Source organism: Ranitomeya imitator, chromosome 1, assembly GCF_032444005.1.
Source record: "Ranitomeya imitator isolate aRanImi1 chromosome 1, aRanImi1.pri, whole genome shotgun sequence".
In the NCBI taxonomy this organism is placed as follows: domain Eukaryota; kingdom Metazoa; phylum Chordata; class Amphibia; order Anura; family Dendrobatidae; genus Ranitomeya; species Ranitomeya imitator.
The window spans coordinates 323,144,631-323,172,115 of record NC_091282.1 but is presented as its reverse complement, the minus strand read 5'-3'; the positions used below and the strand labels follow the sequence as shown (position 1 = coordinate 323,172,115).

General features: G+C 43.9%; 1 protein-coding gene across 3 annotated transcripts in view; it reads left to right on the top strand.

Annotated features, from left to right (window-relative positions):
• Positions 1–19,380, top strand: part of LOC138670951 (dehydrogenase/reductase SDR family member 4-like) — a 99,928-nt gene extending 80,548 nt beyond the window's left edge. For all 3 annotated transcript variants that reach the window (XM_069758770.1, XM_069758779.1, XM_069758762.1), the window contains 3 exons: positions 13,196–13,330; positions 15,193–15,245; positions 19,176–19,380. In XM_069758770.1, the coding sequence (XP_069614871.1) occupies positions 13,196–13,330; positions 15,193–15,245; positions 19,176–19,290 (303 nt within the window). In that variant the 3' untranslated portion in view covers positions 19,291–19,380. The remainder of the gene's footprint in view (positions 1–13,195; positions 13,331–15,192; positions 15,246–19,175) is intronic.
• The last annotated feature ends 8,105 nt before the right edge of the window (positions 19,381–27,485 follow it).

Genomic DNA, 27,485 nt, shown 5'->3' with positions numbered 1-27,485 from the left:
CCATAGAAAGCCTACATTTTTTTTCCTTGATTTGGGTTCCAAAATCTACCAGAGAAAATAACTCCATCAATCATTGGTAGAAAAATATTGGCCTCTGGGCTTGTGTGCCACTCCTGATTCCTGTGTGCGTCATCTCTCACTCAGTGGCCCATAGAAAGCATATAGTTTGTTACATTTGTTTTCTAAATTCTCCCTGCAAAAATCTATTTTTTTTTTTTTGGGGGGTTTCTAAAGTGTTCCTGAAAAAAATAAAAATAAAAAAAAAATAATAGTGTGACATTAATATTAACATTTGTGCTTCAGTGACAGTCCTGCGTGTGGGGCATCTCTCTAATTTGCAGCCACCAAAAAAAGAGTGTGTAACATTGGGCCTGATTTTCGCTGTGGTCTCACCAACCTGTAAAGGGGTAGCTAAATCATACTGAAGTTATAGCTCACCGTGTAAGTTGTGTGACTGCAACAAATAACGTTAGTTTGGTTACGTTTTTAAAACAATGAGGAAGTCTAGTGGAAGAGGTCGTGGCCGGGGGCGTTCATTGTCAGCTGGTAATGAGGGTAGTGGTAGTGGTGGAGCATCAGGTGGTCGTGGGGGAAAAAATATTGCACCTAAGTCTGGAGCTGTGGAGCCAGGTTCGTCGTCCGGCTACACAAGGCCTCGAACGCTCCCTTTTCTGGGATTAGGAAAACCGCTTTTAAAGCCGGAGCAGCAAGAGCAAGTTTTGGCTTATCTTGCTGACTCAGCCTCTAGCTCTTTTGCCTCATCTCGTGAAACTGGTAAAAGTAAAAGCAGCGCGTCGTTAGTGGATGTTCACGGTCAGGGACAAGTCACTTCCTTGTCCTCTTCAGCAAAAACAACAACAGAGAAGAATGCAGCAGGCGACACAACGGGTTACTCCATGGAGCTCTTTACACATACCGTCCCTGGCTTAGAAAGTGAAGCAGTTAACAGTCCATGCCCATTACAAATTGAATCTGACATGGAGTGCACTGACGCACAGCCACAGCCAGACTACTATGCTGGTCCTTTGACTCAGACCACAACATTGCCCTCGCAGGGTGCTGATCAAGAATCAGACCCTGATGAGACTATGTTGCCCCATCACGAACGCTATACCACCGAACGACACGGTGACACAGACGAAGTTGCGCAGGAGGTACAAGAAGAGTTATTAGATGACCCAGTTCTTGACCCCGATTGGCAGCCATTGGGGGAACAGGGTGCAGGCGGCAGCAGTTCTGAAGCAGAGGAGGAGGAGGGGCCGCAGCAGGCATCAACATCGCCACAGGTTCCATCTGCCGGGCCCGTATCTTGCCCAAAACGCGTGGCAAAGCCAAAACCTGGTGGAGGACAGCGTGGCCATCCGGTTAAAGCTCAGTCTGCAATGCCTGAAAAGGTATCTGATGCTAGAAAGAGTGCAGTCTGGCATTTTTTTAAACAACATCCAATTGATCAGCGCAAAGTCATCTGTCAAAAATGTTCTACTTCCTTAAGCAGAGGTCAGAATCTGAAAAGTCTCAATACTAGTTGCATGCATAGACATTTAACCACCATGCATTTGAAAGCTTGGACTAACTACCAAACGTCCCTTAAGGTTGTTGCACCCTCGGCCAATGAAGCTAGTCATCAACGCAACATCCCTTCCGGCAGTGTAGGACCACCATTTAGCGCACCACCTGCTGTATCTGTGCAGGTATCTTTGCCAGGCCAAAGCAGTCAGGGTCAGGGAATCACCAGTTTCGTAGTAGGAAACACTGCATCTAGGGCACCGGCGGCAACAATACCATCTCCCACCGTCTCTCAGTCTGCCATGTCCACCGGCACCCCCGCTAGTTCCACGATCTCCAGCTCTCCAGTCCAGCTCACCCTACATGAGACTATGGTTAGAAAAAGGAAATACTTAGCCTCGCATCCGCGTACACAGGGTTTGAACGCCCACATAGCTAGACTAATCTCGTTAGAGATGATGCCCTACCGGTTAGTTGAAAGCGAAGCTTTCAAAGACCTGATGGACTACGCTGTACCACGCTACGAGCTACCCAGTCGACACTTTTTTTCCAGAAAAGCCATCCCAGCCCTCCACCAGCATGTTAAAGAGCGCATCGTCCATGCACTCAGGCAATCTGTGAGCACAAAGGTGCACCTGACAACAGATGCATGGACCAGTAGGCATGGCCAGGGACGTTACGTGTCCATCACGGCACACTGGGTAAATGTGGTGGATTCAGGGTCCACAGGGGACAGCAAGTTTGGGACAGTTCTGCCTAGCCCACGGTCTAGTAAACAGTTGTCTGTAGCCGTTCGCACCCCCTCCTCCTCCTCCTCCTCGTCCTCCTGCAGAAGCAAGAGCTCGTCCACAGACCGCAGTCGCACAAACACTCCATCCGCACCTGCCACTGTTGCACACCAGGTCTCCCATTATGGGGCAGCTACTGGCATACGTCAGCAGGCTGTATTGGCTATGAAGTGTTTGGGCGACAATAGACACACCGCGGAAGTTCTGTCCGAGTTCTTGCAGCAAGAAACGCAGTCGTGGCTGGGCACTGTAGATCTTGAGGCAGGCAAGGTAGTGAGTGATAACGGAAGGAATTTCATGGCTGCCATCTCCCTTTCCCAACTGAAACACATTCCTTGCCTGGCTCACACCTTAAACCTGGTGGTGCAGTGCTTCCTGAAAAGTTATCCGGGGTTATCCGACCTGCTCCTCAAAGTGCGTGGACTTTGCGCACATATCCGCCGTTCGCCTGTACACTCCAGCCGTATGCAGACCTATCAGCGTTCTTTGAACCTTCCCCAGCATCGCCTAATCATAGACGTTGCAACAAGGTGGAACTCAACACTGCACATGCTTCAGAGACTGTGCGAACAGAGGCGGGCTGTTATGTTTTTGTGGGAGGATACACATACACGGGCAGGCAGTAGGATGGCAGACATGGAGTTGTCAGGTGTGCAGTGGTCGAAGATTCAAGACATGTGTCAAGTCCTTCAGTGTTTTGAGGAATGCACACGGCTGGTTAGTGCAGACAACGCCATAATAAGCATGAGCATCCCCCTAATGCGTCTGCTGATGCAAAGTTTGACGCACATAAAGGATCAGGCGTCTGCACCAGAGGAAGAGGAAAGCCTTGATGACAGTCAGCGATTGTCTGGTCAGGGCAGTGTACATGACGAGGTACCGGGCGAAGAGGAGGTGGAGGATGAGGAGGATGATGGGGATGAGTATATTTTTAATGAGGAAGCTTTCCCGGGGGCACGGGAAATTGGTGGCGTGGCAAGGCCGGGTTCTGGTTTTTTGAGGGACACAAGTGACGTAGATTTGCCTGCAACTGCCCCTCAACCAAGCACAACCGCAGATTTGACAACGGGAACTTTGGCCCACATGGCGGATTATGCCTTGCGTATCCTCAAAAGGGACACACGCATTACAAAAATGATGAACGATGACGATTACTGGTTGGCCTGCCTCCTTGATCCTCGCTATAAAGGCAAATTGCAAAATATTATGCCACATGAGAACTTGGAACTAATATTAGCAACAAAACAATCAACTCTTGTTGACCGTTTGCTTCTGGCATTCCCTGCACACAGCGCCCGTGATCGTTCTCACACGAGCTCCAGGGGCCAGCAGACCAGAGGTGTTAGAGGGGCAGAAATCAGAAGTGGCGTTGGACAGAGGGGTTTTCTGACCAGGTTGTGGAGTGATTTTTCTATGACCGCAGACAGGACAGGTACTGCAGCATCAATTCAAAGTGACAGGAGACAACATTTGTCCAGTATGGTTACAAACTATTTTTCATCCCTTATCGACGTTCTCCCTCAACCGTCATTCCCATTTGATTACTGGGCATCCAAATTAGACACCTGGCCAGAATTGGCAGAATATGCATTGCAGGAGCTTGCTTGCCCGGCAGCTAGTGTCCTATCAGAAAGAGTATTCAGTGCTGCAGGTTCAATACTAACAGAAAAAAGGACTCGTCTGGCTACCCAAAATGTAGATGATCTAACCTTCATTAAAATGAACCACAACTGGATTTCAAAATCTTTTGCCCCACCCTGCCCGGCTGACACCTAGCTTTCCTATGAAAAGGTCTTGCCTGTGGACTATTCTGAATGACTTTTCCAATCTCGTAATTTTCTTCACCTGATTGTCCAGCATACGACATGTTTCCACCTCACGAAATGGCCAAACTCCCCACACGGGGCCGTGCTATCGCCACTTTGCGCTTGGACCCTTGAGAGTGCTGTTTGTCTGAAGAGGTGGGTGTGGCCGCTTTTGGTCGACGGCACTGCCACTGGGTCCCTCATAGTACAATAAAGTGTCTCTGGCGGTGGTGGTGCGCACCCAACGTCAGACACACCGTTGTAATATGAGGGGCCCTGTGCCTGTACCGCCGGCCACAAGACAGTTCCCCCCCCCAGCTCAAACAGTGCTCTACCACTAGCAAAATTATCTCTCACAGCTTCACCAATGTGTAGTCTAGCCGCTGACATCCTTCAATGCCTGGCACTGACAATACCATTGTTTTGACATTTTTGTTATGTTAGGCCTTCGAAGCCTGTCTGCGGTCCCTTCTTTCTACAACTACTACACTGACCAGGCCACTGCTGGCCGTGTTACCCTGGAACCAATTTAAAAGTGCCTACAGTCAGCCCAATTTTGTTATGTTAGGCCTTCGAAGACTGTCTGCCGTCACTCCTTCCACTAGACTTCCACTGACCATACACTGCTGCCCATGTACCCCTGGAACCAATTTAAAGTGCCTACAGCCAGCCCAATTTTGTTATGTTAGGCCTTCGAAGCCTGTCTGCGGTCACTCCTTCCACTAGACTTCCACTGACCAGACCACTGCTGCCCGTGTACCCCTGGAACCAATTTAAAAGTGCCTACAGCCAGCCCAAGTTTGTTATGTTAGGCCTTGGAAGCCTGTCTGCGGTCACTCCTTCCACTAGACTTCCACTGACCAGACCACTGCTGCCCGTGTACCCCTGTAACCAATTTAAAATTGCCTACAGCCATGTGTTATTATTTTAGGCCTTCGATGCCTGTCTGCGGTCCATTCTTTCAACTACTACTACACTGACCAGGTCACTGCTGTCCGTGTACCCCTGGAACCAATTTAAAATTGCCTACAGCCATGTGTTATTATTTTAGGCCTTCGATGCCTGTCTGCGGTCACTCCTTCCACTAGGCCTCCACTGACCACACCACTGCTGCCCGTGTACCCCTGGAACCAATTTAAAATTGCCTACAGCCAGCCCAATTTTTTTATTTTAGGCCTTCGATGCCTGTCTGCGGTCCATTCTTTCAACTACTACTACACTGACCAGGTCACTGCTGTCCGTGTACCCCTGTAACCAATTTAAAATTGCCTACAGCCATGTGTTATTATTTTAGGCATTCGATGCCTGTCTGCGGTCCATTTTTTCAACTACTACTACACTGACCAGGTCACTGCTGCCCGTGTACCCCTGGAACCAATTTAAAATTGCCTACAGCCATGTGTTATTATTTTAGGCCTTCGATGCCTGTCTGCGGTCACTCCTTCCACTAGGCCTCCACTGACCACACCACTGCTGCCCGTGTACCCCTGGAACCAATTTAAAATTGCCTACAGCCAGCCCAATTTTTTTATTTTAGGCCTTCGATGCCTGTCTGCGGTCCATTCTTTCAACTACTACTACACTGACCAGGTCACTGCTGCCCGTGTACCCCTGGAACCAATTTAAAATTGCCTACAGCCATGTGTTATTATTTTAGGCCTTCGATGCCTGTCTGCGGTCACTCCTTCCACTAGGCCTCCACTGACCACACCACTGCTGTCCGTGTACCCCTGGAACCAATTTAAAATTGCCTACAGCCATGTGTTATTATTTTAGGCCTTCGATGCCTGTCTGCGGTCCATTCTTTCAACTACTACTACACTGACCAGGGCACTGCTGGCCGTGTACCCCTGGAACCAACATCAGAAAATATAAAAATAAGTATTTTGCTTATAAAAAAGAAAATACTGGTGAGATATCAAATGCAGACATTTTAACATTAAAAACAAACACACAACTCTAATCTGGTACAGTACTAAAAATGGCCACCAGCTACAATTACTTTCTCCTGCAAGTAGTTAACTGAAAGTTTTTTTAAATTGAAAACACACATATGGCATCCACCGAGTGTTGTCCTGTCGCGTCTTCTTTATATTATTGCCGAGAAGATGCAAAATAATGAAAATAATAAAATCATTAATTACCAAAATAATAGAGAAAGTCAACACCACATTGCAAATAAACATTCATTCCAAATAAAGAAGCAGGGCGCGTCCGAGGGTGAGTATATACCTAATAAGAATATAATCACCCTCGGACGCGCAATGCTTATTTCCAACAGCCTTCCTTCCTAAGAATCAGCCCTTCCGTCGTGTAGAGAGACGTTGTGTTACACTCCAAGGTGTTCCCCAGGTTGCCTTTCCTGAGCTTCGATCTTCCGGCTCTCGTTTAGTAGTTCTTGGAAACTACTCTGCATTAGGCCTTCAAATTGGGTATGGGGTGTAGAGAGATGGTGTGTTCCACTCCAAGGTGTTCCCCAGGTTGCCTTTCCTGAGCTTCGATCTTCCGGCTCTCGTTTAGTAGTTGTTGGAAACTACGCTGCATTAGGCCTTCAAATTGGGTATGGGGTGTAGCGAGAGGGTGTGTTACACTCCAAGGTGTTCCCCAGGTTGCCTTTCCTGAGCTTCGATCTTCCGGCTCTCGTTTAGTAGTTCTTGGAAACTACACTGCATTAGGCCTTCAAATTGGGTATGGGGTGTAGAGAGAGGGTGTGTTACACTCCAAGGTGTTCCCCAGGTTGCCTTTCCTGAGCTTCGATATTCCGGCTCTCGTTTAGTAGTTGTCGGAAACTACGCTGCATTAGGCCTACAAATTGGGTATGGGGTGTAGAGAGAGGGTGTGTTACACTCCAAGGTGTTCCCCAGGTTGCCTTTCCTGAGCTTCGATCTTCATGCTCTCGTTTAGTAGTTGTCGGAAACTACGCTGCATTAGGCCTACAAATTGGGTATGGGGTGTAGAGAGAGGGTTTGTTACACTCCAAGGTGTTCCCCGGGTTGCCTTTCCTGAGCTTCGATCTTCCGGCTCTCGTTTAGTAGTTGTTGGAAACTACGCTGCATTAGGCCTTCAAATTGGGTATGGGGTGTAGCGAGAGGGTGTGTTACACTCCAAGGTGTTCCCCAGGTTGCCTTTCCTGAGCTTCGATCTTCCGGCTCTCGTTTAGTAGTTGTTGGAAACTACGCTGCATTAGGCCTTCAAATTGGGTATGGGGTGTAGCAAGAGGGTGTGTTACACTCCAAGGTGTTCCCCAGGTTGCCTTTCCTGAGCTTCGATCTTCCGGCTCTCGTTTAGTAGTTCTTGGAAACTACACTGCATTAGGCCTTCAAATTGGGTATGGGGTGTAGAGAGAGGGTGTGTTACACTCTAAGGTGTTCCCCAGGTTTCCTTGCCATTGCTTCGGTCTTCCGACTCTCGTTTAGTAGTTGTAGAAAAGTACACTGCATTAGGCCATACAAAATGGGTATGGGGTGGAGAGAGATGGTGTGTTACACTCCAAGGTGTTCCCCAGGTTGCCTTTCCTGAGCTTCTATCTTCAGGCTCTCATTAAATTGTGGTTAAATGGAACAACTGCATTTGGCGTACTAGTTGGTTTGGGGCCTACTATCGGTGTCTGCCACTCCTTGCTGTTCTCCTCCACTGAACAAAGCTGTGCCGCCTGTTTACTACGGTTGCCAATTTTGAACTGCATTTCGACTACTTACTGATTTGGCCCTACTCTCTGTGTCAGCCTCTCATTCCAGTTGTCCTCCACTGCAATGCCCCCTGGTTATTCCTGTGTTACCAATTTTGAACTGCATTTAGCCCACTTTCTTCTTTGGGCCTATATCTGTGTTTCCACTTCATCGTGCCCATTGCCCAGCCAGTGATAGATGAGTCTGCTGGTACATTGACCCATAACGCAACATTCCCCGTGCACGCTACACAACAACATTGTGACCCTGCTGAAAGTCAGGTTGCTCTTCCCGCATACCATACCACCTTACACGGGGACAAAGAGGAAGGTGCAGATGAAAGTGCAGGTTCCTTCATCAGGTGGGGGGAGGAATACTAGTTGGCGACGTCACTGGCACAGGGCCTCTCATAGTACGCAAAAGTGTTGCTGCCGGTGGGAGGCGCCCCCGCCGTGCAAACACACCGCTGTACTTTGAGGGGCCCTGTGCCAGTGCCAATGCCAACGAGTGGGCCCCCCCTGCTTGCTCAGGTTCACAGCACTTGCAAAGTTGAAATACTTACCTCTCCCTGCTCCACTGCCGTGACGTGGTCCAGATTTCCTGGGCCCACTAATTACTTGAACCAGCCCTACCCCCCACAACTTTAGCCAAATGACCCCCAATTTCAAATGCCTTCCAATTATTATAAGGTAAATTACGCTTGACAAGCTTCATTAAGAAGAATGGATGGTTTTGACATTAAAATGGCCACTCTAGGTGTTTTCCTGGCCCCCACTCACTGCCGACTATGCTGCCCCATTGACTTGCATTGGGTTTCGTGTTTCGGTCGATCCCGACTTTACGTCATAATCGGCCGATTTCACTCGACCCGACTTTGGACATAGTCGGGTTTCGCAAAACCCGGCTCGACTCTAAAAAGGTCAAGGTCGCTCAACTCTAGTCATCAGTGATGCTCCTTTCTCGGGTGGGGCTAGCCCTTCTGTGTCCTTGCGCGCTGTCATTGTGCATTGTGCATAATCACAGAGCGCGCTCTATGTTGCCATCTGAGATCAGTAATAACGAGCTGGCATCACAGAGGAGATGAGAGATGCAGAACGACACTAGATCAAAGAGACAGCGGCGGTAGGTGAGCATATTATTTCACTGACACTACACATCATACGCATATACACACATTAAATGAAAACAAATATTCAACTGAGTACATATTTAAAGAGGATCTTTCACCAATTTTTTAATGTTTAACTGGATACATTATATAATTATATCAGCTCTGGAATAAAACTTGTTGTTTTTTCATCTCTCCATTGCGGAAATATTAGAAATGAAAGTATTTGTCACCTAATGTGTTAACACCCACTTAGACTTAATTAAAGTTATCAGATATCAACACCATACAGGAAGAAGTACATGCCCCCAGTAAAAATCTAATAACACCCACTTGTATTTATTCTAACTTAACTCCTCAGGTGCCAATACTTTGATTGCTAATATCTCTGTGATGGAGAGTTGAAATAAAAAAAAAAAATGAAATAAAAGGTTGCATTCCATTTTACAGCAATTATTCCATCTTGTGTCCAATTTAATATGAAGAATTTTGTAAAGAGTCACCTTTAACTGCCAAAGATTTAAAAACAATCAAACAGTAAGGGAGAAGGAACCCATTATCCTTCATGTTGGTTGTCATAATCCATGTCTGCAACCTCCCTAGAGTGCGCAGTGCTCAGAGACATGAACAAGACACCCAAGTTGAAATGTCAAGACTAGACCAAGAAAAATTTTAAAACAGATTTTTCAAAGATTTTATGTACTGATGAGATGTGAGTGTCTCTTGACTGATCAGATGAATGGGCCCGTTGCTGGATCAATAACAGGTACAGGCCTCCACTTTGATTCAGACGTGAGCATGGTCAAGGTGGGGCACTACTATGAGCTGGTATTATTAACCCCTTAGTGACCGAGCCAAATTTTTGAAATCTGACCAGTGTCACTTTATGTGGTAATAACTCTGCAACGCTTCAACAAATCCCAGTGATTTTGAGATTGTTTTTTCGTGACACATTATACTTTATGATAATGGTAAATTTAGTTCAACATTTTTTGTGTTTATTTATAAAAAATATAAAAAATTTGAGAAAAATGTTAAAAAATTAGCAATTTTCTAAATTTGAATGATTATCCCTTTAATCCAGATAGTCATACAACAGCAAACCATTAATAAATAACATTTCCCTCATGTCGGCTTTACATCAGCATCATTTGTAAAATGTTATTTTATTTTGTTAGCATTTTAGGAGGTTTAAAAATGTAGCAGCAATTTTTCATTTTTTCAAAGAAATTTACCACATTTATTTTTTTAGGGACTTATCCATGTTTAAAGTGACTTTAGGGGTCCCATATATTGGGAAACCCCCAAACGTGATACCATTTTAAAAACAGCACCCCTAAACATATTGAAAACTGCTGTCAGGTAGTTTATTAACCCTTCAGGTGCTTTACAGGAATTAATGCAAAATGGCATGACAGAAATGAAAATGTGTATTTTTACCACCTTAATGTTGCTAACTTCTAAACAGATTACTACAGCCGGCAGACTCTAAGGCCGCTAATTGGTCATGAATTGCCATCGCAAACATCAGGACAACAAAATCATGATCTGAGGGCACCAATTGGGATAAAGAAGAAGCCCCCACACTCTGTTAACCATTTATAATGATGTAGTCACTATTGACAGCAGCATCTAAGGGGTTAAACAGATTTAGAAGGCGCAAATACTGATTGTGGCGGATGCAGCAGGTTGTCAGCTATAGTGTACAACCAACAGATGCTGGATTGTCATCTGTATGGGGATACTATTCTCTTATATCTCAGGTCAGTTAAAAGACATATTGGCGGTCATTAAGGGGTTAAAGATGAACTAGTAGGACCTTTTTTGGTTTGAACATGGACTCAAAATCAACACCCAAACTACTATCAGTTTTTATAAGACACTTACTTCAAGCAGAGGTACAGACGGTTCCCTTTGACTTGTGGAGGACCGGATGCTTCTCACACCAAAGGGGGGACACTTCCCGGGGTGTAACCGATATCCTCCCTCCTCCACACCAGCCCTCACAACTGAGTCACGGGGGCACTACAGCTTGTGCATTCAACCTCCGATCCCTTGCTATTGGTTTCACCATGCTTAAACCATATGATTTGCACTCCAGAATACCACCAATAAGTTTTTTTAGCATTGGTATTTAGTATTGTAACAGAAGCTGACTCTATATTATCTTTGACCATCACCAATAACTCTTGAGCACATATAGGAGAGAGCACTGGCACAAACAATTAACCTATTGTGATATTACTTTACCATCAGCATTGGTGTTTACTATTATAGTGGAGGTCGCTCTATTTTATCCATATTTCCTCTGAACACTACCATCGACTTTTGGAGTACATTTAGCAGCAAGCATTGGAATACACAATTAACCCATTGTGACATTTACCTTTAGCCACACGTGTTACCAGATCACTGTGAGAGTGCATGTACATGTATGCCATACACATTTAGCTGTAGCTTGGTGTCTTCTTCAAATTTTTAGTTGAATTACATTGTGAGAGACCAGGCACAGAAGTTGTCTAGATACCAGCAGCTTATGCTCACTTTCTCTAATCCAGGGGCGCCAATGTGTTTCTAATAGAGTTTATTATAGTATTTGATATAATAAATCATTTGCAACTCTTAATAAATGCATCACAGTCTTTTTCAAATCATTATATTTCCAAGTCCTTGTGTTTTCTTTTAACAAAAGGTGATAAGGATCTTGTGCCACCATGTAATGGGTAAGTGCAAGCTATGTATTACAGCTACCATCTGCCCTGTATGAAACTGGAAGAACTGCTGTTATCCTTCCATAAATACAGAATCTCACTGGAACATTCATGAATGGTAGGGTCATCAAAGGAGTTAAATCTTTTGCTGTACTAATTGTTCCCATTAGTTCAGGGTTGGGAACACTGCCTCTTTGACCTGAGGTTACCTCAACGATGTCACCGCTTGTCACTGAGGCTGTACTCGCACAGCTCATTCATCAGTGGTTCTCAGCCAGGACGGTTGCATCTTGGCACCAGGTTGAAAATTTTATCCCCAGACATGGTTTATGGTGTTAGACAAAACAATGAACAGGTGAAGGTTATTGTTGTTTGTTTTTTTTTTTGTTTTTTTTTATTACAGGAGATGAGGGATTCAGTGGAATGGGTGGTGACATGAGTACGATTTAATTTAGAATAATTAAAGGAGTCTGTGTCATTCATTTAATTAACAGACTTTATTCTGGCTGTGTGTTTATTCATAAAATAACTATAGGTTTAGTAATGGAGAGGCATCTTATGGAGTTAAATCATTTATTCTCAATTTGAAACGAGCAAGTTTAGAGCCTCTCAGTGTGGAGCACAGTTTTTTTCACTTGCTATAGGAGGAAATATTATGTACAGTCCAGGTAATGCTACACCGATGGAGAGACCTTCATAGGTTTGCTCCCCTTGGCAGCATACTGGTAGTGTTGATGCAATTAAAGTTTAGGCCTTACCATTCTCTATTGCAGGAGGTAGGTCAGACAAAGTTTGTGGTGTGGGAGATATGTGAAACTGGTAAGGCTGGAAGCACATAGCAGAAGTCCAATAGTTCAGACTTATCTCTCCTGATTGTATGATGCTTCACTCTTTTGTGGAGGCAACTATGTGGAAGATGATATCCCTCAGCATGGACTGGAATAGATTCAGTGAACAATAATGCATCCTTGCTTTTCTTTGACTGGACTAAGCTTGACTAAACTGGTTTGTTGCAGCTCACAGGAAGTGTGTTAGAACTGAGCTTGCAGGCTCCTCCCAGCCATTTCTATGGTAGCTTGTTTTGATGAAATTTAGCACTTTACTTTCATACGCATAGATTAATCAGTAAATGGCAGCAAGGTACAATGCACATTTATGTATTGTACATCTCCTAATTTTTAGGGCCCAAAGAAATTATAGCACATTGAAACAAATCTACTGCTTCAAGACAAATGTTGTATTCAGCACCAATAGTCCAGTACTGGGACACCACAAGTAGACCATAGAAACATCAAGTGTGCATCGCTCGACAATACAATGATGTCACCGTGGCCTACTAGGCAAAAGAGGCAACAGAGATAGCACAGAGAGCAGGTTATTCGCAGTGTTGTGTTCCAGTTGTGATACACTAGCCATGTGTCCGCCTGACCAGAGTTCTGCAAAACATCTCCTGCTTTTTGGAAAATTTCATAAAATCCTCCTTAAAACCGAAATATGAAAAATAACAGCACTTTAATTAAGTGAAAATCAATCACATTTGTTGGTGTTCTGATAAGGTAATACATTATTTTACACATTTGCAACATCTAACTTTGAGGTCTTTTTGTAGACTTTTGGGGCATATGCCATATCTAAGACAACACTTCTTGGACTAACAAATATTCTAGCTCAAGCAATGCAGCATATGAACATAAGAGTGAATGGACTTGCTCTTGGATTAATCAACACGAGCTTCAGCAAAGTGGTTAGTGGATATTTTCTTGCATTATTCTTTTAATGGCCAACAATAAACATTATTATGGCCAGCATATTAAACATTATTCTTTTAATGGCCAACATCTATATGCCGATGACACTCAGATCTACCTCTCTGGCCCAGATGTCACCTCTCTTCTGTCCAGAATCCCAGAGTGTCTATCGGCCATATCCTCCTTCTTCTTCTCTCACTTCCTCAAACTCAATGTGGATAAAACCGAACTAATTATCTTTCCTCCATCTCACATATCTTCCCTACCTGATCTATCTATCACAATAAATGAATTCAGCACACTCCAATGTGATGCAAGAAAGGGGGGTATTTAATATACATACAGTAACCACAAACATTTCGGTCTGCAATGGACCTTCATCAGTGTGCTAAATGTAGCATGAATGGTATATATAGTGGAACCCCAATAAGAATTGACTGATTTGCATCAAAATGTAAGTTTTACCGGGAAAAATTGCACTGAAAACAATTTTGAATGGTAGGTCAGTCCGGCAAGCGGGAGACCGCGTGGCTCTCATGTCTCTTCCTCTCCCGCTAGCCGGACTGACCTACCATTCAAAATTGTTTTCAGTGCAATTTTTTCCAGTAAAACTTACATTTTGATGCAAATCAGTCAATTTTGATGCATACCATTCATGCTACATTTTGCACACTGATGAAGGTCCATTGCAGACCAAAACGTTTGTGGTTACTGTATGTATAATAAATACCCCCTTTTTTGCATCATATTGTAGTGTGCTAGTTGTATCTATTCCACGTATTAAGGTTTGGGAACCTATATCTATGCACCTCCTCTTTTAGTCTGTGGTGAACATTTTCTATATCATCACAATAAATGAATTCACACTTTTCCCGGTCCAGGTAATCCGCTGCCTCGGAGTAACCCTGGATTCTGCCCTGTCCTTTAAACCGCACATCCAAGCTCTCGCTACTTCCTGTCGCCTCCAGCTGAAAATTATTTTCAGAATCCATTCTTTCCTCAAACCTCACTCTACCAAAATGATTGTGTATGCCCTAATCATCGCTCACTTCGACTACTGCAACATCCTGCTTTTTGGGCTACCCTCTAACACTCTTGCGCCCCTCCAGTCTCTCCTTAACTCTGCTGCCCAACTTATTAATCTCTCTCCTTGCTACATTCCTGCTTCACCTCTTTGCAAATCCCTTCACTAGTTCCCAATTTCCCAGGGTATCCAGTTTAAACTTCTAACACTGACCTACAATGCATCCATAACCTTTCTCCTCCGTATATTTCCGTACTAATCTCTCAATATCTTCCTTCACGTAATCTCCGGTCCTCCGAAGACCTCCTTCTCTCCTCCACGTTTATTCGCTCCTCACCCAATCACCTCCAAGACTTCTCCCAAATATCCCCCATCCTCTGGAATTCTGTGCCCCAACACATACAGTTATCCACCACATTTGGATCCTTCAAACGGAACCTGAAAACCCATCTCTTCAAAGAAGCTTACAAACTGTAATGATCACGCGGCCACCACGACACCATCGGAGATACTGCAACCCCGACCTATTGTTTCCTTCCCCATAATCCTGTAGAATTTAAGCCCACAAGGGCAGGGTCCTCTTCCCTCTGTATCAGTCTGTCATTGTTAGTTTGTTTACTGTAAGTGATATTTGTATTTTGATGTAATTCCGGCTCATGTACAGCACCATGAATTAATAGTGCTATATAATTAAATAATAATAACATTAAAGTTGTTGAGCAGTGGATCCAATATGTTTTTAGCAAAGACATTTTAGTGATATTATTGAATTACGTTATTCGTGTTCCATTTATACACACAGTATCCTAAAATACTATGATTTACTTTTCTCAGATCCTGGAAACTCCAGAGCTGGCATCTATATGGGATCTCCTAGGTGTTTACAGGTGAAATACTTTGTTTACTTTTGTAACAGATGTAATAAAATTTAGGTAAATTAGTTATTAAACTACTGCTAAAAGAATAAAGAAAGATTATTACATCTTATCTAAAAAAATGTAAATTGAAAAAACAATTGAGTATTTGTTTATGTGGGGTGATTTAGTATTTGAATAACACCATTCACTTTACCATCTAATCTATCATACATGAAAAAAAAAGAATATGTAGAGTGTTAAAACTATGACAAAAATATTATTTCCAGTATGGCTGCTAAAGTTTTGTTTTTATGATGTGAACTGAGCAGTAAAAATAGCAACTTTATTCTGTAGGTAAGTCTGATTTATGGTGATGTCAAATTTATATACTATTGTATTTTACGTTTATCTTTCAATTGTCTTTTACATTTGATTGAAAACAGCATCTAAGGGGTAAAACAGTAGCAATTGGTAATGTTATTTCAAATGGCACATTGAAAAAATTCAGAAAAACTAATAATCCATTGAATCAATTACTATGTGCTATTCCTTTACACTTCAAATAATGTAAATATGCATTCGCTAATATATTTGCAATGTGATAGGTATTCATATAACATGTTTGTAAATAATTTCAGAAGTACATACCGGTATAAACTGTGCACATAAATATACATCAATGGATATAAGTGAATAAGCCATATATGAAACTACATCAAAAATTGCAGTAATTATGCATAATCTCACCCCCAAATTATAATCACTTTATTTATTGAAATAATCATCTATGCAACCTACCCCAGCTTATTACCCTTTTAAGGCTCAGGTAATTTTCCTTTTTGTACTTTCGTTTTTTTCATCACTTTTTTTTCAAGAGCCTTACAATTTTTGTTGTTGTTGAGTTTTACATATGAAGGCTTTTTTTTCACAGGACAAAAAGAAATTCCCAGTGGGATGAAATAGTGAAAAAATTGACATTCTGCCTTTGATTTTTGGGTTTTGCTTTCATGACTTTTATTGTTCAGTAGAAATGACTGGAAATATAATTGTCCGGGTTATTCTTATTATGATGCATTGTTTGGTAATGTCTGGTTAGCAAACATGTACTGCTTAATTTCTATTTAAATGGTGAAAAAAAGGTCTGAATATTCTAAACAAAAATGTTCTGCTTTATATCACCATTTTCTGAGACCCATAACACTTTTAGCTACATGTCTGTTAGTCCTAGTCCTGTTATAATCCACCAACACACAATACCGATTTATAAAGGGAGGATGGCACATCCACAATGCTTAAAATGTCAAATCTTCTTTTTTTAAATTCCTTTAAAAATGTTAGAGATATTCACCACAAGTAATAAACTGATGTGTTTCTGTCAGTCAAAGTGCCCCTAATCATAGTCTAAATACACTGAATCCTGAGAACTAATTTAAAAACAACATTGTACAATCATGTGCGAATACAATGTCACCCATTACATACCAGGATACAAAATATAAAAATTCTAATCACTCAACTGATTCATCAATTTCTTGGTGTAACTTTCCCCTAAACAACAGAAAATTACCACTATTCCACTATTTACAGCGGGGAAAATAAGTATTTGATACACTTCCAATTTTGCAAGTTTTCCCACCTACAAAAAATGGAGAGGTAAAAAGTATTTTCTAATTCAATTGGAGTGATATAAGTAAAATTTAACTTTTAATTTTCTGCCCTAAAAGTTACACTATATATTATTTTAACATTGTTATCTCCTTAAAAAACCCCACTATGGATTAGGTACAGTTGTTAGAGTGGTATCAGGGATATAATCAACATCCACCAACTGCAATCTTATTGTAAGGGATCTTATTCAATATTCAAAGAGCTTTGTTGATCCTGTATTAACCCTAGAACGCATGACGTTAAAAATATACATATTAATGTATTGGGGGCCTTTTAGGCCCCCATGCACATAATGTAGAAAAACACACTTAAATAACTTTCACAAGTTTATATCAAAATTGCTCAATAAAATATGAATAGTGGACAAAATTTTAATTATAATTTTTCACAGAAAACACCAAAAAATCTTTTTTTTCCCAAATTTCACACACAGAGACATGAAAACACACAAAAACACATAGAAATCTATAGCAAACTAGCTGCAGCTGCATTTTTATTCTAACTTTATTTTCTATTATATTAGTCTTCCAAACAATTCTGACATGTTATTTTTTCAGAAGTTTTGTGCAATTTTTGATAAATATGTTCCAGATATAACTGATAGGGGCTAATTTGTCTGTTTCAAACCTCGCTGCACGAGTTCGCTTATCATGAAAGCGAATGATTCTTCTAATTTCCTCATATCTGCCCACTGACATTGTCGCCTTATAGTGTGGATCAGAAAGTGGGTCCAGAAATAATTCTCGTATTGGGACATCATACGATTTTTCAAAAAACCTGATCTGCACATCCAAACATAGACACAGTGTGAACAGGTGCTGAACCCAGAGTCGCCAACTCGTATATATTTAAGTAAATAGGGCAGCACACTGCAGCGCCAAAACATGCAAACTTGAAAACACAAAATTTGAACTGCATTACTGCACTGAAAATATGAAAAATGAGAGCTTTTAGCGCATAAAAATGGCCAATTTTATGTGTACCTCGTAGCCACGATAAGGCATCTCTCTTATACGAGGCCCTACGATTTTTGACTCCCTGCCAGCAGTAAAAGTCCAATATATGCATACAGTTCCTCTTTTGAGATATTTTTCCAGGACTTATTTTTTGCAGAAGCGATATGTCTTCCTTCTAGGTTTGAACATAATAGGACCTCTTCTGCAATATTGTCAGAAAAATAAGTACAGAATACATCTTTAGGGGTAAATTAACTGGGACTTCCCACAGCTCCTTGAGCCTGTCTCACAATATTGTGTTTTGAGTACGTCCGACTAATGTAGGATTACTGTCCCAAAAAACATTCATTTTGGATGTTCTGCTTATCACTTCTTGAGGATCCACTAGATTCACTTCTTCATCATCAGAAGAATTACTGAATGAGGATGTTTGATTAGCTGGTGGCAGATATTCTTCATCAGACAAAGATAGTTCACTTTCATCATCGCTTTGAAACATAATCGCTTCAATCTCTTGGTCAGTCAGACACTTGGAGGAAGAGTGTGCCATTGCTGACTAGATGTTAGCAAACTAAAAGAAAAAACAATGAACAGAATCAAGGTTGTCCACTCTTTGCTTGTGTGTGACACACTGTAAGTGTAATGTCCCCCCTTCTTCCTCTCACCCTCAGCAGCTCTTACCTTTTATACTTTTAGGTGGTGTACAATTCTCTGGATTTTTGTGGCTCACAAGCTCTAGCCTTTGCAAGCTTCTTAGAAACAGAAACTGAAAATGAATCAGATTTCCTCTCAACAGCTTATCTTATCACAGGTCCTTCAGCAATTAGCTCACAGTGTATACTGTCCTCAGTACTCTATACACAGCTTATTACTGTGTTCCAAAGGACCTGAGGTGATGTCATGGCCTTATCACTCCCTCCAAAAATCACATGACATCCTCACATGTTATTATCCACACCCTGGCCCCTCCACCAGCATTACTGAGTACAAATAAAGTATTTATCAACTTATGGTTGACATGAATATATAAAGAAGCAAATATAAAAATCATAGGCAAATCCAAGAAAAATATTAAAATTTGAGAGTCTTCATTGGTTTATACCTTTTTAATGGCTAATTGAAAAGATGGTAACAAAAACCTGCTTTCGAAGCTGTGTAGGTCTCTTGATCAGCAATATTGAAACACAAAATCTGAAGAGCCACTCCATGTTTATTACTATATGTTACAGATTAAACTACTTATTGTCCATTTATATTCTACTTTTCATATTGATACCTAACATAACCAAATATTTTTTATGATTATTTTAATTACAGTTTAATTACTGTTTTCCAGGCTTGGTGAACCAGAGGAATGTGCTGGCATAGCATCATTTTTATGTTCTGAAGATGCTTCGTATATCAATGGAGAAAATATTGCTGTGACAGGTGGAATGCGAGGAAGGCTCTGATCCACTAGATAACATACACTGACCAGAAATTTGTTAATTAATAAATGTCAATAAAAGGACGCATTTACATTTTTTTCTTTCAAATATAAATTTTTCTCTTTAGTTTTTGTTTTCTAAAATATATTTTTCTCATATATTGGCATTTTTTAAATTGTCATTAGTACATACACTTATTAGACAGTTATGAAAATCTTGTTACCGCACCTTATGAAGAGGCCATGCTCACTTACCCATTACCCCCAACTGCTGGTAGATGCTGAATGACTTTACCTCCAATGTTAAGTAAGCTCTCGACCTATTAACAAACATTAGAATGCTACAGTAAATGAGGAGATGAGCAAAGGATCATCATAAGGGGATGAGCAAAGAGTGACCCAATAAAGTAATACATAAATAAACCAAATCATTTTGGTACACTGATATCATGCATAGAGCCAAATCTGGTATATGGCAAAATTATACTCTTGTGGCAGATGTTGGGTAAATGAGACCCATTGAATATATTTGGGGTTTGTGATATGAGTTCAGGCCATGTTCACACATTTAGTACATAAATAAGTGGTGATGTGTTTCTGTTATTCTTTTCCTATGTTTGGTTTACAAATACTGAACGTGTGAACGTAGTATGAACAATCTAGCAGAATCACTAGATCCCAAGATGTGACTTTGCTGGGTAAGTATAAGCTATTGTGCTATTTTATTACATCCTCTGCTATGTGCAAGGATTTAAAAATCCTGGGCAATCCCTCTAGATAATGAAATTGCATAACACTGAAACCATGAGTATATAAAGAGACCATAGTCCCTCAAAAACTCGGGAACATCCAAGTAGAAAATTTCTACAATGTAATGTAGTCATTATCCCCAAAATTGAACAGCAATTAGACACCATCCATTTTAAAGAAGAAAAGGTAAAAGTTGGGCCCATTTTTGTCTTGTAAACTGTGGTGTCTGTTCACATGGGGTGCATTTGGTTAGCGCTGGGCAGGCCCACCTGATCTAATAGAAGGGTGTCACTACTAGGCCTGCCTGGATGCTGTGCATCTCCAATGTGTGAACAGCGCCACATACAAGTCTTTTATGTGCAGCAATGTGCCAAGCAGCCACCCCCTCCATTAGTTTGGTAGGTTGTGAGTGGCTGCCTCATCGGTTATGCTGCACCGGTGTTATCTCCATCTTAACCACATGGGTCCACTGCATCCTGATAGTGCATTTGTTTAGATGCCTAGGCAGGTAAGCATCTCTGCCTTGTTTTTCTGTTTTTTCAAATTTTTGGAGGATCTCCGAATCCTCGTCTTGTGCTCTCTTTATATTTGTAGTAAAAATTTATATTTTTACCTTTTCATCTTTACAATGTATGGTGTCTAATTATTGCTCGATTTTGGGAGTTTATCATAATAATAAGGATTTAATCTCTCTCAATAATCCTTTGTCTTGTAAGTGTCACCAGGTTATACAATGGTCTTAAGTCACTTCTCACTGATCAATGAGTGGAACAGACTGCCACAAGATGTGGCGAGTTCTCCTTCAATGGAAGTATTAAAACAGAAGCTGGACAGACATCTGTATAAGATGGTTTAGTGAATCCTGCGCTGCATTTAGCAGGGGAACTCTTCTTATTCTAACATTCTATGATTCTATTATTCCAATCATGTCCAGAGAAATCATATCCTGACATTTCAAGTTAATTGACACCCCAAAAGGTAAAGTGGCACCCCAGTAGTTCAGGTACCACAATGGTATTGCCTTCCTCTCGGGGAGGGTGATGCCATGCTTGGAAACGTTGGAGGATCCCTTTGACAGGTAATCTTACATGCAACTCTTTCTGACTCCAGGCCAGAAGGGGGAGCTCTGAACCCAGTTTTAAGGGGAGCTTCCCTAGATTATATACTTTATGGTCTGGAGAAGGAATTAGTGAGTCTGGTACAGACAAAGAACAGAGGAGGAGCACAGGAGAAGTCAGGAGCTAGAGAAAAGCTGCGAGTGGGCTCCCTCTAAGCTAGAGTGCAAAAACAAGGCACCAGGAGCCCGAGGCTGAGTGGAACTACAAGTTCCATGGCAGAACTGGAGGGCAGGAAATTGGAAGTGACTTGTCCAAATTACATCTGAGATACAGCAACAACCAGAGCCCGGAGTCACTGTGGATAGAGATCCCCCAAGGAAATGGCTCGAGTTGCCTACCGTGCACGTGCTGTCCCAGAACAGGAAAGAAAGAGGACCTTGTCAGGAAGCCACAGGCCGCAAGGGACTAACATTCAGCGCATAGTGGAAGGCTCCGAATCTGACCTGGCAAAGGGGTTCAGTTCGTTTCCAGGCTGCCTGGACTCCACCATCACCTGTTGCCGGTACCCTGGACTGAGACTATCTACCAACAGTAATACATGTAAAGAGACTGCGACCCTGCATTCTCCATTTATTTCCGGAACCACACCATCCTTGCCCAAACACACCGGGAGCTCTGGGGACACAGCTTCACCTGTGAAGCAATACCATCCTTGCTGCAGTACCATCACCCACAGAGGACCCCTTTAAGCAGCATCGGTCACCCCTGACCGAGTACTACAGTTGGAATAACAAACTTTTCCTATTCCTACAAATGTTATTCAAATCCCTTTCAAGACCGTCCCTTTAACTTGGCCGCCTAGGGCCTCGGACCGGGTCGCCGCCACTGTGACCACCCCTTTAATAACGACTGGACCCAGTACCGAGTACCCTACGGCCCAGGTGGGCATTCCACTAACATCTTTTTTACCTCTGCTGAAAAAGTGGAAACTCTAATGATGTTGCCTAAAACAGATTCTTAAATTTTGTAGACAGTTGTTCAGTCATTTTTTTTAAGCTTAATAAAACATCAACTCCAAATGGTTACATACAAAAATAATGAGATCAACTACTGAAATAACAGCAAAATGAAGGTCAGTACACAGGCAGCAACAGGTGTTAGGGTTGGCGGAACGCACCAAATATATAATTTATTAAATGGAATTGGTGCGTTCGCAACCCGGGATCCATCGTGCAGGAAAGCACCTGCTGCTAAATAATGGCGGCTCTATATGGCGGTATATACCAACTCTGTTAGCTTCACAGAGTAACCGCGAGAGGAAAGTTCTGTGCCCTGTTAGACTTTCACAGAGGCACAGTCCAACTACCCAGATGTGAGCAGTGAGTGGTCATGCATGCATACAAAACTCCTCGCCGGAGGAGCCAGCATTCTAGGGGCTTATTTCAGCCGGGTCCCTGAACACTCTTATACACAATCTCCTCGCCGGAGGTGCCAGCATTCTAGGGGCTTATTTCAGCCGGGTCCCTGAACACATTCAAACACATGACCCCATTGGCGCAAAGCATATAGCATAAGACGATACTAGCGCATGGCCGTGCGGTCATGCGCAGTTTATATAGTTGCAGCACAGGAAGCTGCTACTGAAGTTTTTGCCCTTTCAGGACCTTCCAGAAGGACCAATGGAAAGTGCTGCAGTAACTGAGCATGTTTTGCCCTTTCAGGACCTTCCAGAAGGACCAATGGAATGTACTGCAGCACCTGAGCATGTGACCGAACATGTGGCCCTCGACCTCCAATGGGAGACCCTGCCCTGGGCATGCTCAGTGTGAGTAAACAAGGACTTAGTCCCAGAGAGGCTCGCTCGCCGCAGATCAGTGCAGGGTACCATAGGAAAGCCAGAAAAGGCAGTAGTGACCCTATGCACCGAATCAGCCCCAGCGAGACGCTGGGAGCGACGTCTCCGCTGAGCAGAGCCCACTGCGGCCGATACCGAATGGGAGACCGCAGCAGACACGGATCGAGATTCCCTCTGTGCAGCAGAGGAAACTCGACTCCAAACAACAGGTTTTCTAGTTTTTCTAGGGTACCATAGAACATTTGGTATTTGTTCTACATTGGTTGTTCCTTACTATCCAATTTCATGCATACAAAGCTTTTATAGTCCTGTATGTCTTTACCAGTGTTGAGCCAGTTCCCTAGTGTTCGGGTTCGGTTCGGTTCGTCGAACAGGGACGTGTTCGATGAAATGTTCGTTGAACACCGTCAAACCCCATGTTAGGACTGGCGGAACGCACCAAGAAAGGTGTTATAGATGCGTTCGCAGTCCGGGGTCCACCGTGCAGGTGAAAACCTGCTGCTAGTAAATACAGGCTATATGGCGGTACACTAAAGTATATACACGTGGGTTCAACCTCACCCAGCGTGAAGGGAGCAATCCTGTTGCGTCACAGGATCGCGGTACCGCACCTAAAGCACGAGCGAGTAGTCAGCGTACTTAACCCCAACTGGGATTGAAATCCGATTAGACCCTCGCTGGCACTACACCTCAACTGGGTGTGTAAGGAAACTAAATATAAATATATAAATGCACAGGAGTGCGAGCAATGCCGCACTGACGGACGCCACCAACCAAACTGGCTTGGGTATGGAAAGCGCAAGGCAAGCGCACGGCGCCGTACAGGCGGACACAGCAAGAGGACGCTGTAATGTGTGTATCGTGCAGATGATAAGTCGGGCGCTAGATAGCTACCAACATCCGCGAGCAGACAACAACTCTAGGGATGGATATTTAGGAGCTTTCATCCATCGACATACATTCATCTACACACACAAATATAACATAATGAGACAATACTAGCGCATGGCCGTGCTGTCATGCGCAGTTTATATAGTTGCAGCACAGGAAGTGGCTACAGAACTTTTGCCCTTCCAAGACCTGCCAAAAGGACCAATGGGATGTGCTGCAGCACCTGAGCATGTTACCCTCGATCTCCAACAGGAGATCTTGCCCTGGGCATGCTCAGTGCGTGCAAACAAGGACTTAGATCCAGAAACGTCCACTCGCCGCTGCCCAGCACTGGCCTTAATGGCAGAAGCAGGAAAAGCAGCAGCAACTCTTGGCACAGAGTCAGACTGAGCGAGACGTTGGGATCGACGTCCCTGCTGAGCAGACTCCACTGCGGCTGGAGGAGAATGGGAGACCGCAGCGGAGACGGATCGAGATTCCCCCTGTGCAGCAGAGGAAACTCGACTCCTAACATTACCCCCCCTCCTAGGGCCCCCCCCTCCTTGGGCCTCGCTATGTTCGAAGGCAGCAATGAGCTGCGGAGCCCGAATGTGCTCAACAGGCTCCCAGGACCTGTCCTCGGGGCCATAACCCTTCCAGTCCACCAAATAAAATTTTTTACCACGCACCACCTTGCACCCCAAAATAGCGTTCACCTCATAATCGTCCGTAGACGAACCCGATGTCCCAGCAGATGACTCGGAGAACCGGGACATATACACGGGTTTCAAGAGGGACACATGAAAGGTGTCGGTGATACCCAGGCGTGGCGGAAGGGCCAAACGATAGACCACAGGATTAACCTGCTCGAGGACCTTGAATGGGCCCAAGTAGCGAGGAGCAAATTTAGTGGACTCAACTTGCAGCCTGATGTTACGGGCGGAGAGCCACACCAAGTCGCCAGGAGCAAAGGTCGGAGCGGGGCGCCGATGAGCATCGGCGGAGGACCTCATTCTCTCCGAATGGCATCCTGAGTGCGGTCCCAAATATCCCGTGCCTCCACAGCCCAGTCTGCCACCCTGGAGTCGGCGGATGCTGACCATAGTTGAGGAGGAATGGGGTTTGTCCAGTGGAGTCGGCTACGGCGTTGTTCAGTGCAAACTCTGCCCATGACAGCAAGGATGCCCAGTCATCCTGCCTGGCTGAAACAAAATGTCGCAGGTATGTGACCAAGGTCTGATTGGCCCTCTCTACCAACCCATTCGTCTCGGGATGATAAGCGGAAGAGAGATTCAACTCAATACTGAGAAGACGACAGAGCTCTCTCCAGAACCGAGACGCAAACTGGGGACCCCGGTCACTGACAATTTTGTCTGGCATACCATGCAGGCGGAAGATATGTCTAATGAACAACGCTGCCAAGGCCCGTGCAGAAGGTAACCGTGCTAGCAGCACCAAATGCACCATTTTTGAGAAATGATCGGTGATGACCCAAATGATGGTACAGCCGCGAGACTTGGGCAAACCCACAACAAAGTCCATCCCGACCATCTCCCAGGGCCTATCTGCCACCGGCAAGGGATAGAGCAAACCAGCTGGCCTTTGACGTGGAGATTTATTTTTGGCGCAGGAGACACACGACAGAACATAATCCCTGACATCCCGGACCATATGCGGCCACCAGTATGTCCTCGCCAGTAGCTCAGATGTCCTCTTTGTCCCAAAGTGTCCACCCACCCTGGACGAATGAGCCCAAGAGAGAACCTCCGGTCGCAAATTAATGGGCACAAAAGTCTTGCCCGGAGGCACAGACTCTAGCGAAACCGGCGCCACGGTTCTCAGGCTCTCGGAAGGGACAATAAGCCGAGGCTTCTCTTCCTCCTCCTCAGTTGACATAAGGGAGCGAGAGAGAGCGTCAGCACGGATATTCTTCTCCCCGGCGAGATAATGAAGAGAAAAGTGGAACCGGGAGAAGAACAGGGACCATCTGGCCTGGCGAGAATTTAGCCGCTGGGCTGTCTGCAAATAGACCAAATTTTTGTGGTCCGTGTAAACTTGGAAGGGAAACCGCGCACCTTCCAGAAGGTGTCTCCACTCCGAAAAGGCCAACTTCATTGCTAGCAACTCCCTGTCCCCGATGGAGTAGTTCCTCTCCGCTGGCGTGAAGGTCTTAGAGAAGAAGAAGCATGGATGCTTCCGACCTTGAGCATCCTTTTGGTAGAGGACTGCTCCAGCACCAACGGACGAGGCATCCACCTCCATTAGGAAAGGCTTATCCACATCGGGACGATGTAAGATGGGAGCGCTAGCAAAGTGGGACTTAATAGAAGTGAAGGCCTTGGAGACCTCTTCCGACCACAATTTGGGGTTCGCTCCCTTCTTGGTGAGGGCTACCAAGGGAGCTACCAGAGTTGAGAAGTGGGGAATGAACTGGCGGTAATAGTTTATGAACCCCATAAAGCACTGCACCGCTTTAAGAGAATGGGGCTCTTGCCAGCCCATCACAGCCTGTAGTTTTGCAGGATCCATAGCCAATCCCTGGGCGGAGATGATATAGCCCAGGAAAGGTAAGGACTCCTGCTCAAACACACACTTCTCCAACTTCGCATAAAGAGAGTTTGCCCGTAGGAGGTCGAAGACTTTGCCAACATCTCTCTGGTGGGAGTCAATATCAGGAGAAAAGATGAGAATATCATCCAGATAGGCTACCACCGAGGTGGAAAGCATATCTCGGAAGATGTCGTTGACAAAGTCTTGGAAAACGTCAGGTGCATTATAGAGCCCGAAGGGCATCACCAGAAACTCATATTGCCCATCTCTGGTGTTAAATGCCGTTTTCCACTCGTCCCCCTCACGGATGCGAATCAGATTATAAGCACCCCGCAGATCTAGTTTAGTAAACACTCTAGCTCCCCGAAGCCTATCGAAAAGCTCAGATATCAACGGCAAAGGGTACTTGTTCTTAACTGTGATAGCATTAAGACCCCTGTAGTCTATGAATGGACGTAGTTCTCCATTCTTCTTCTGCACGAAAAAGAACCCTGCCCCAGCAGGTGACACTGACTTCCTGATGAACCCTCTTGCCAGATTCTCTTGTATGTACTGAGACATTGCCTCCATTTCCAGGAGAGATAATGGATGGACTCGACCCCGGGGAGGCTCAGCACCAGGCAAAAGATCAATAGGACAGTCATAGGGGCGATGGGGCGGAAGAGTCTCCGCTACCTTTTTGGAGAACACGTCTGCATAAGACCAATATTGCTTGGGGAGAGAGGAGAGATCTACGGGTACCTCTGTAGTAGTAACCTGAACGCACTCTCGATGACACCTGTTCCCACAAAATTCACCCCATCCCAGAATTCTGCCTGAGGACCACTCGATGTGAGGAGAGTGGTACCGTAACCAAGGTATCCCCAAGAGAACCTCATCAATTCCCTCAGGAATGACGAGTAGAGATATAATCTCCTGATGAGATGGTGACATGGACAGAGTGAAAGGGATAGTTTGATGTGTAATCTGTGTGGGCAGTGTCGACCCATTCACCACTCGTACCGTTACTGGTTGGGATAGCATGACCAGAGGAATTGCGTGACATTGGGCGAAGGCTGAAGACTAGTGTTGAGCGATACCGTCTGATACTTGAAAGTATCGGTATCGGATAGTATCGGCCGATACCCGAAAAATATC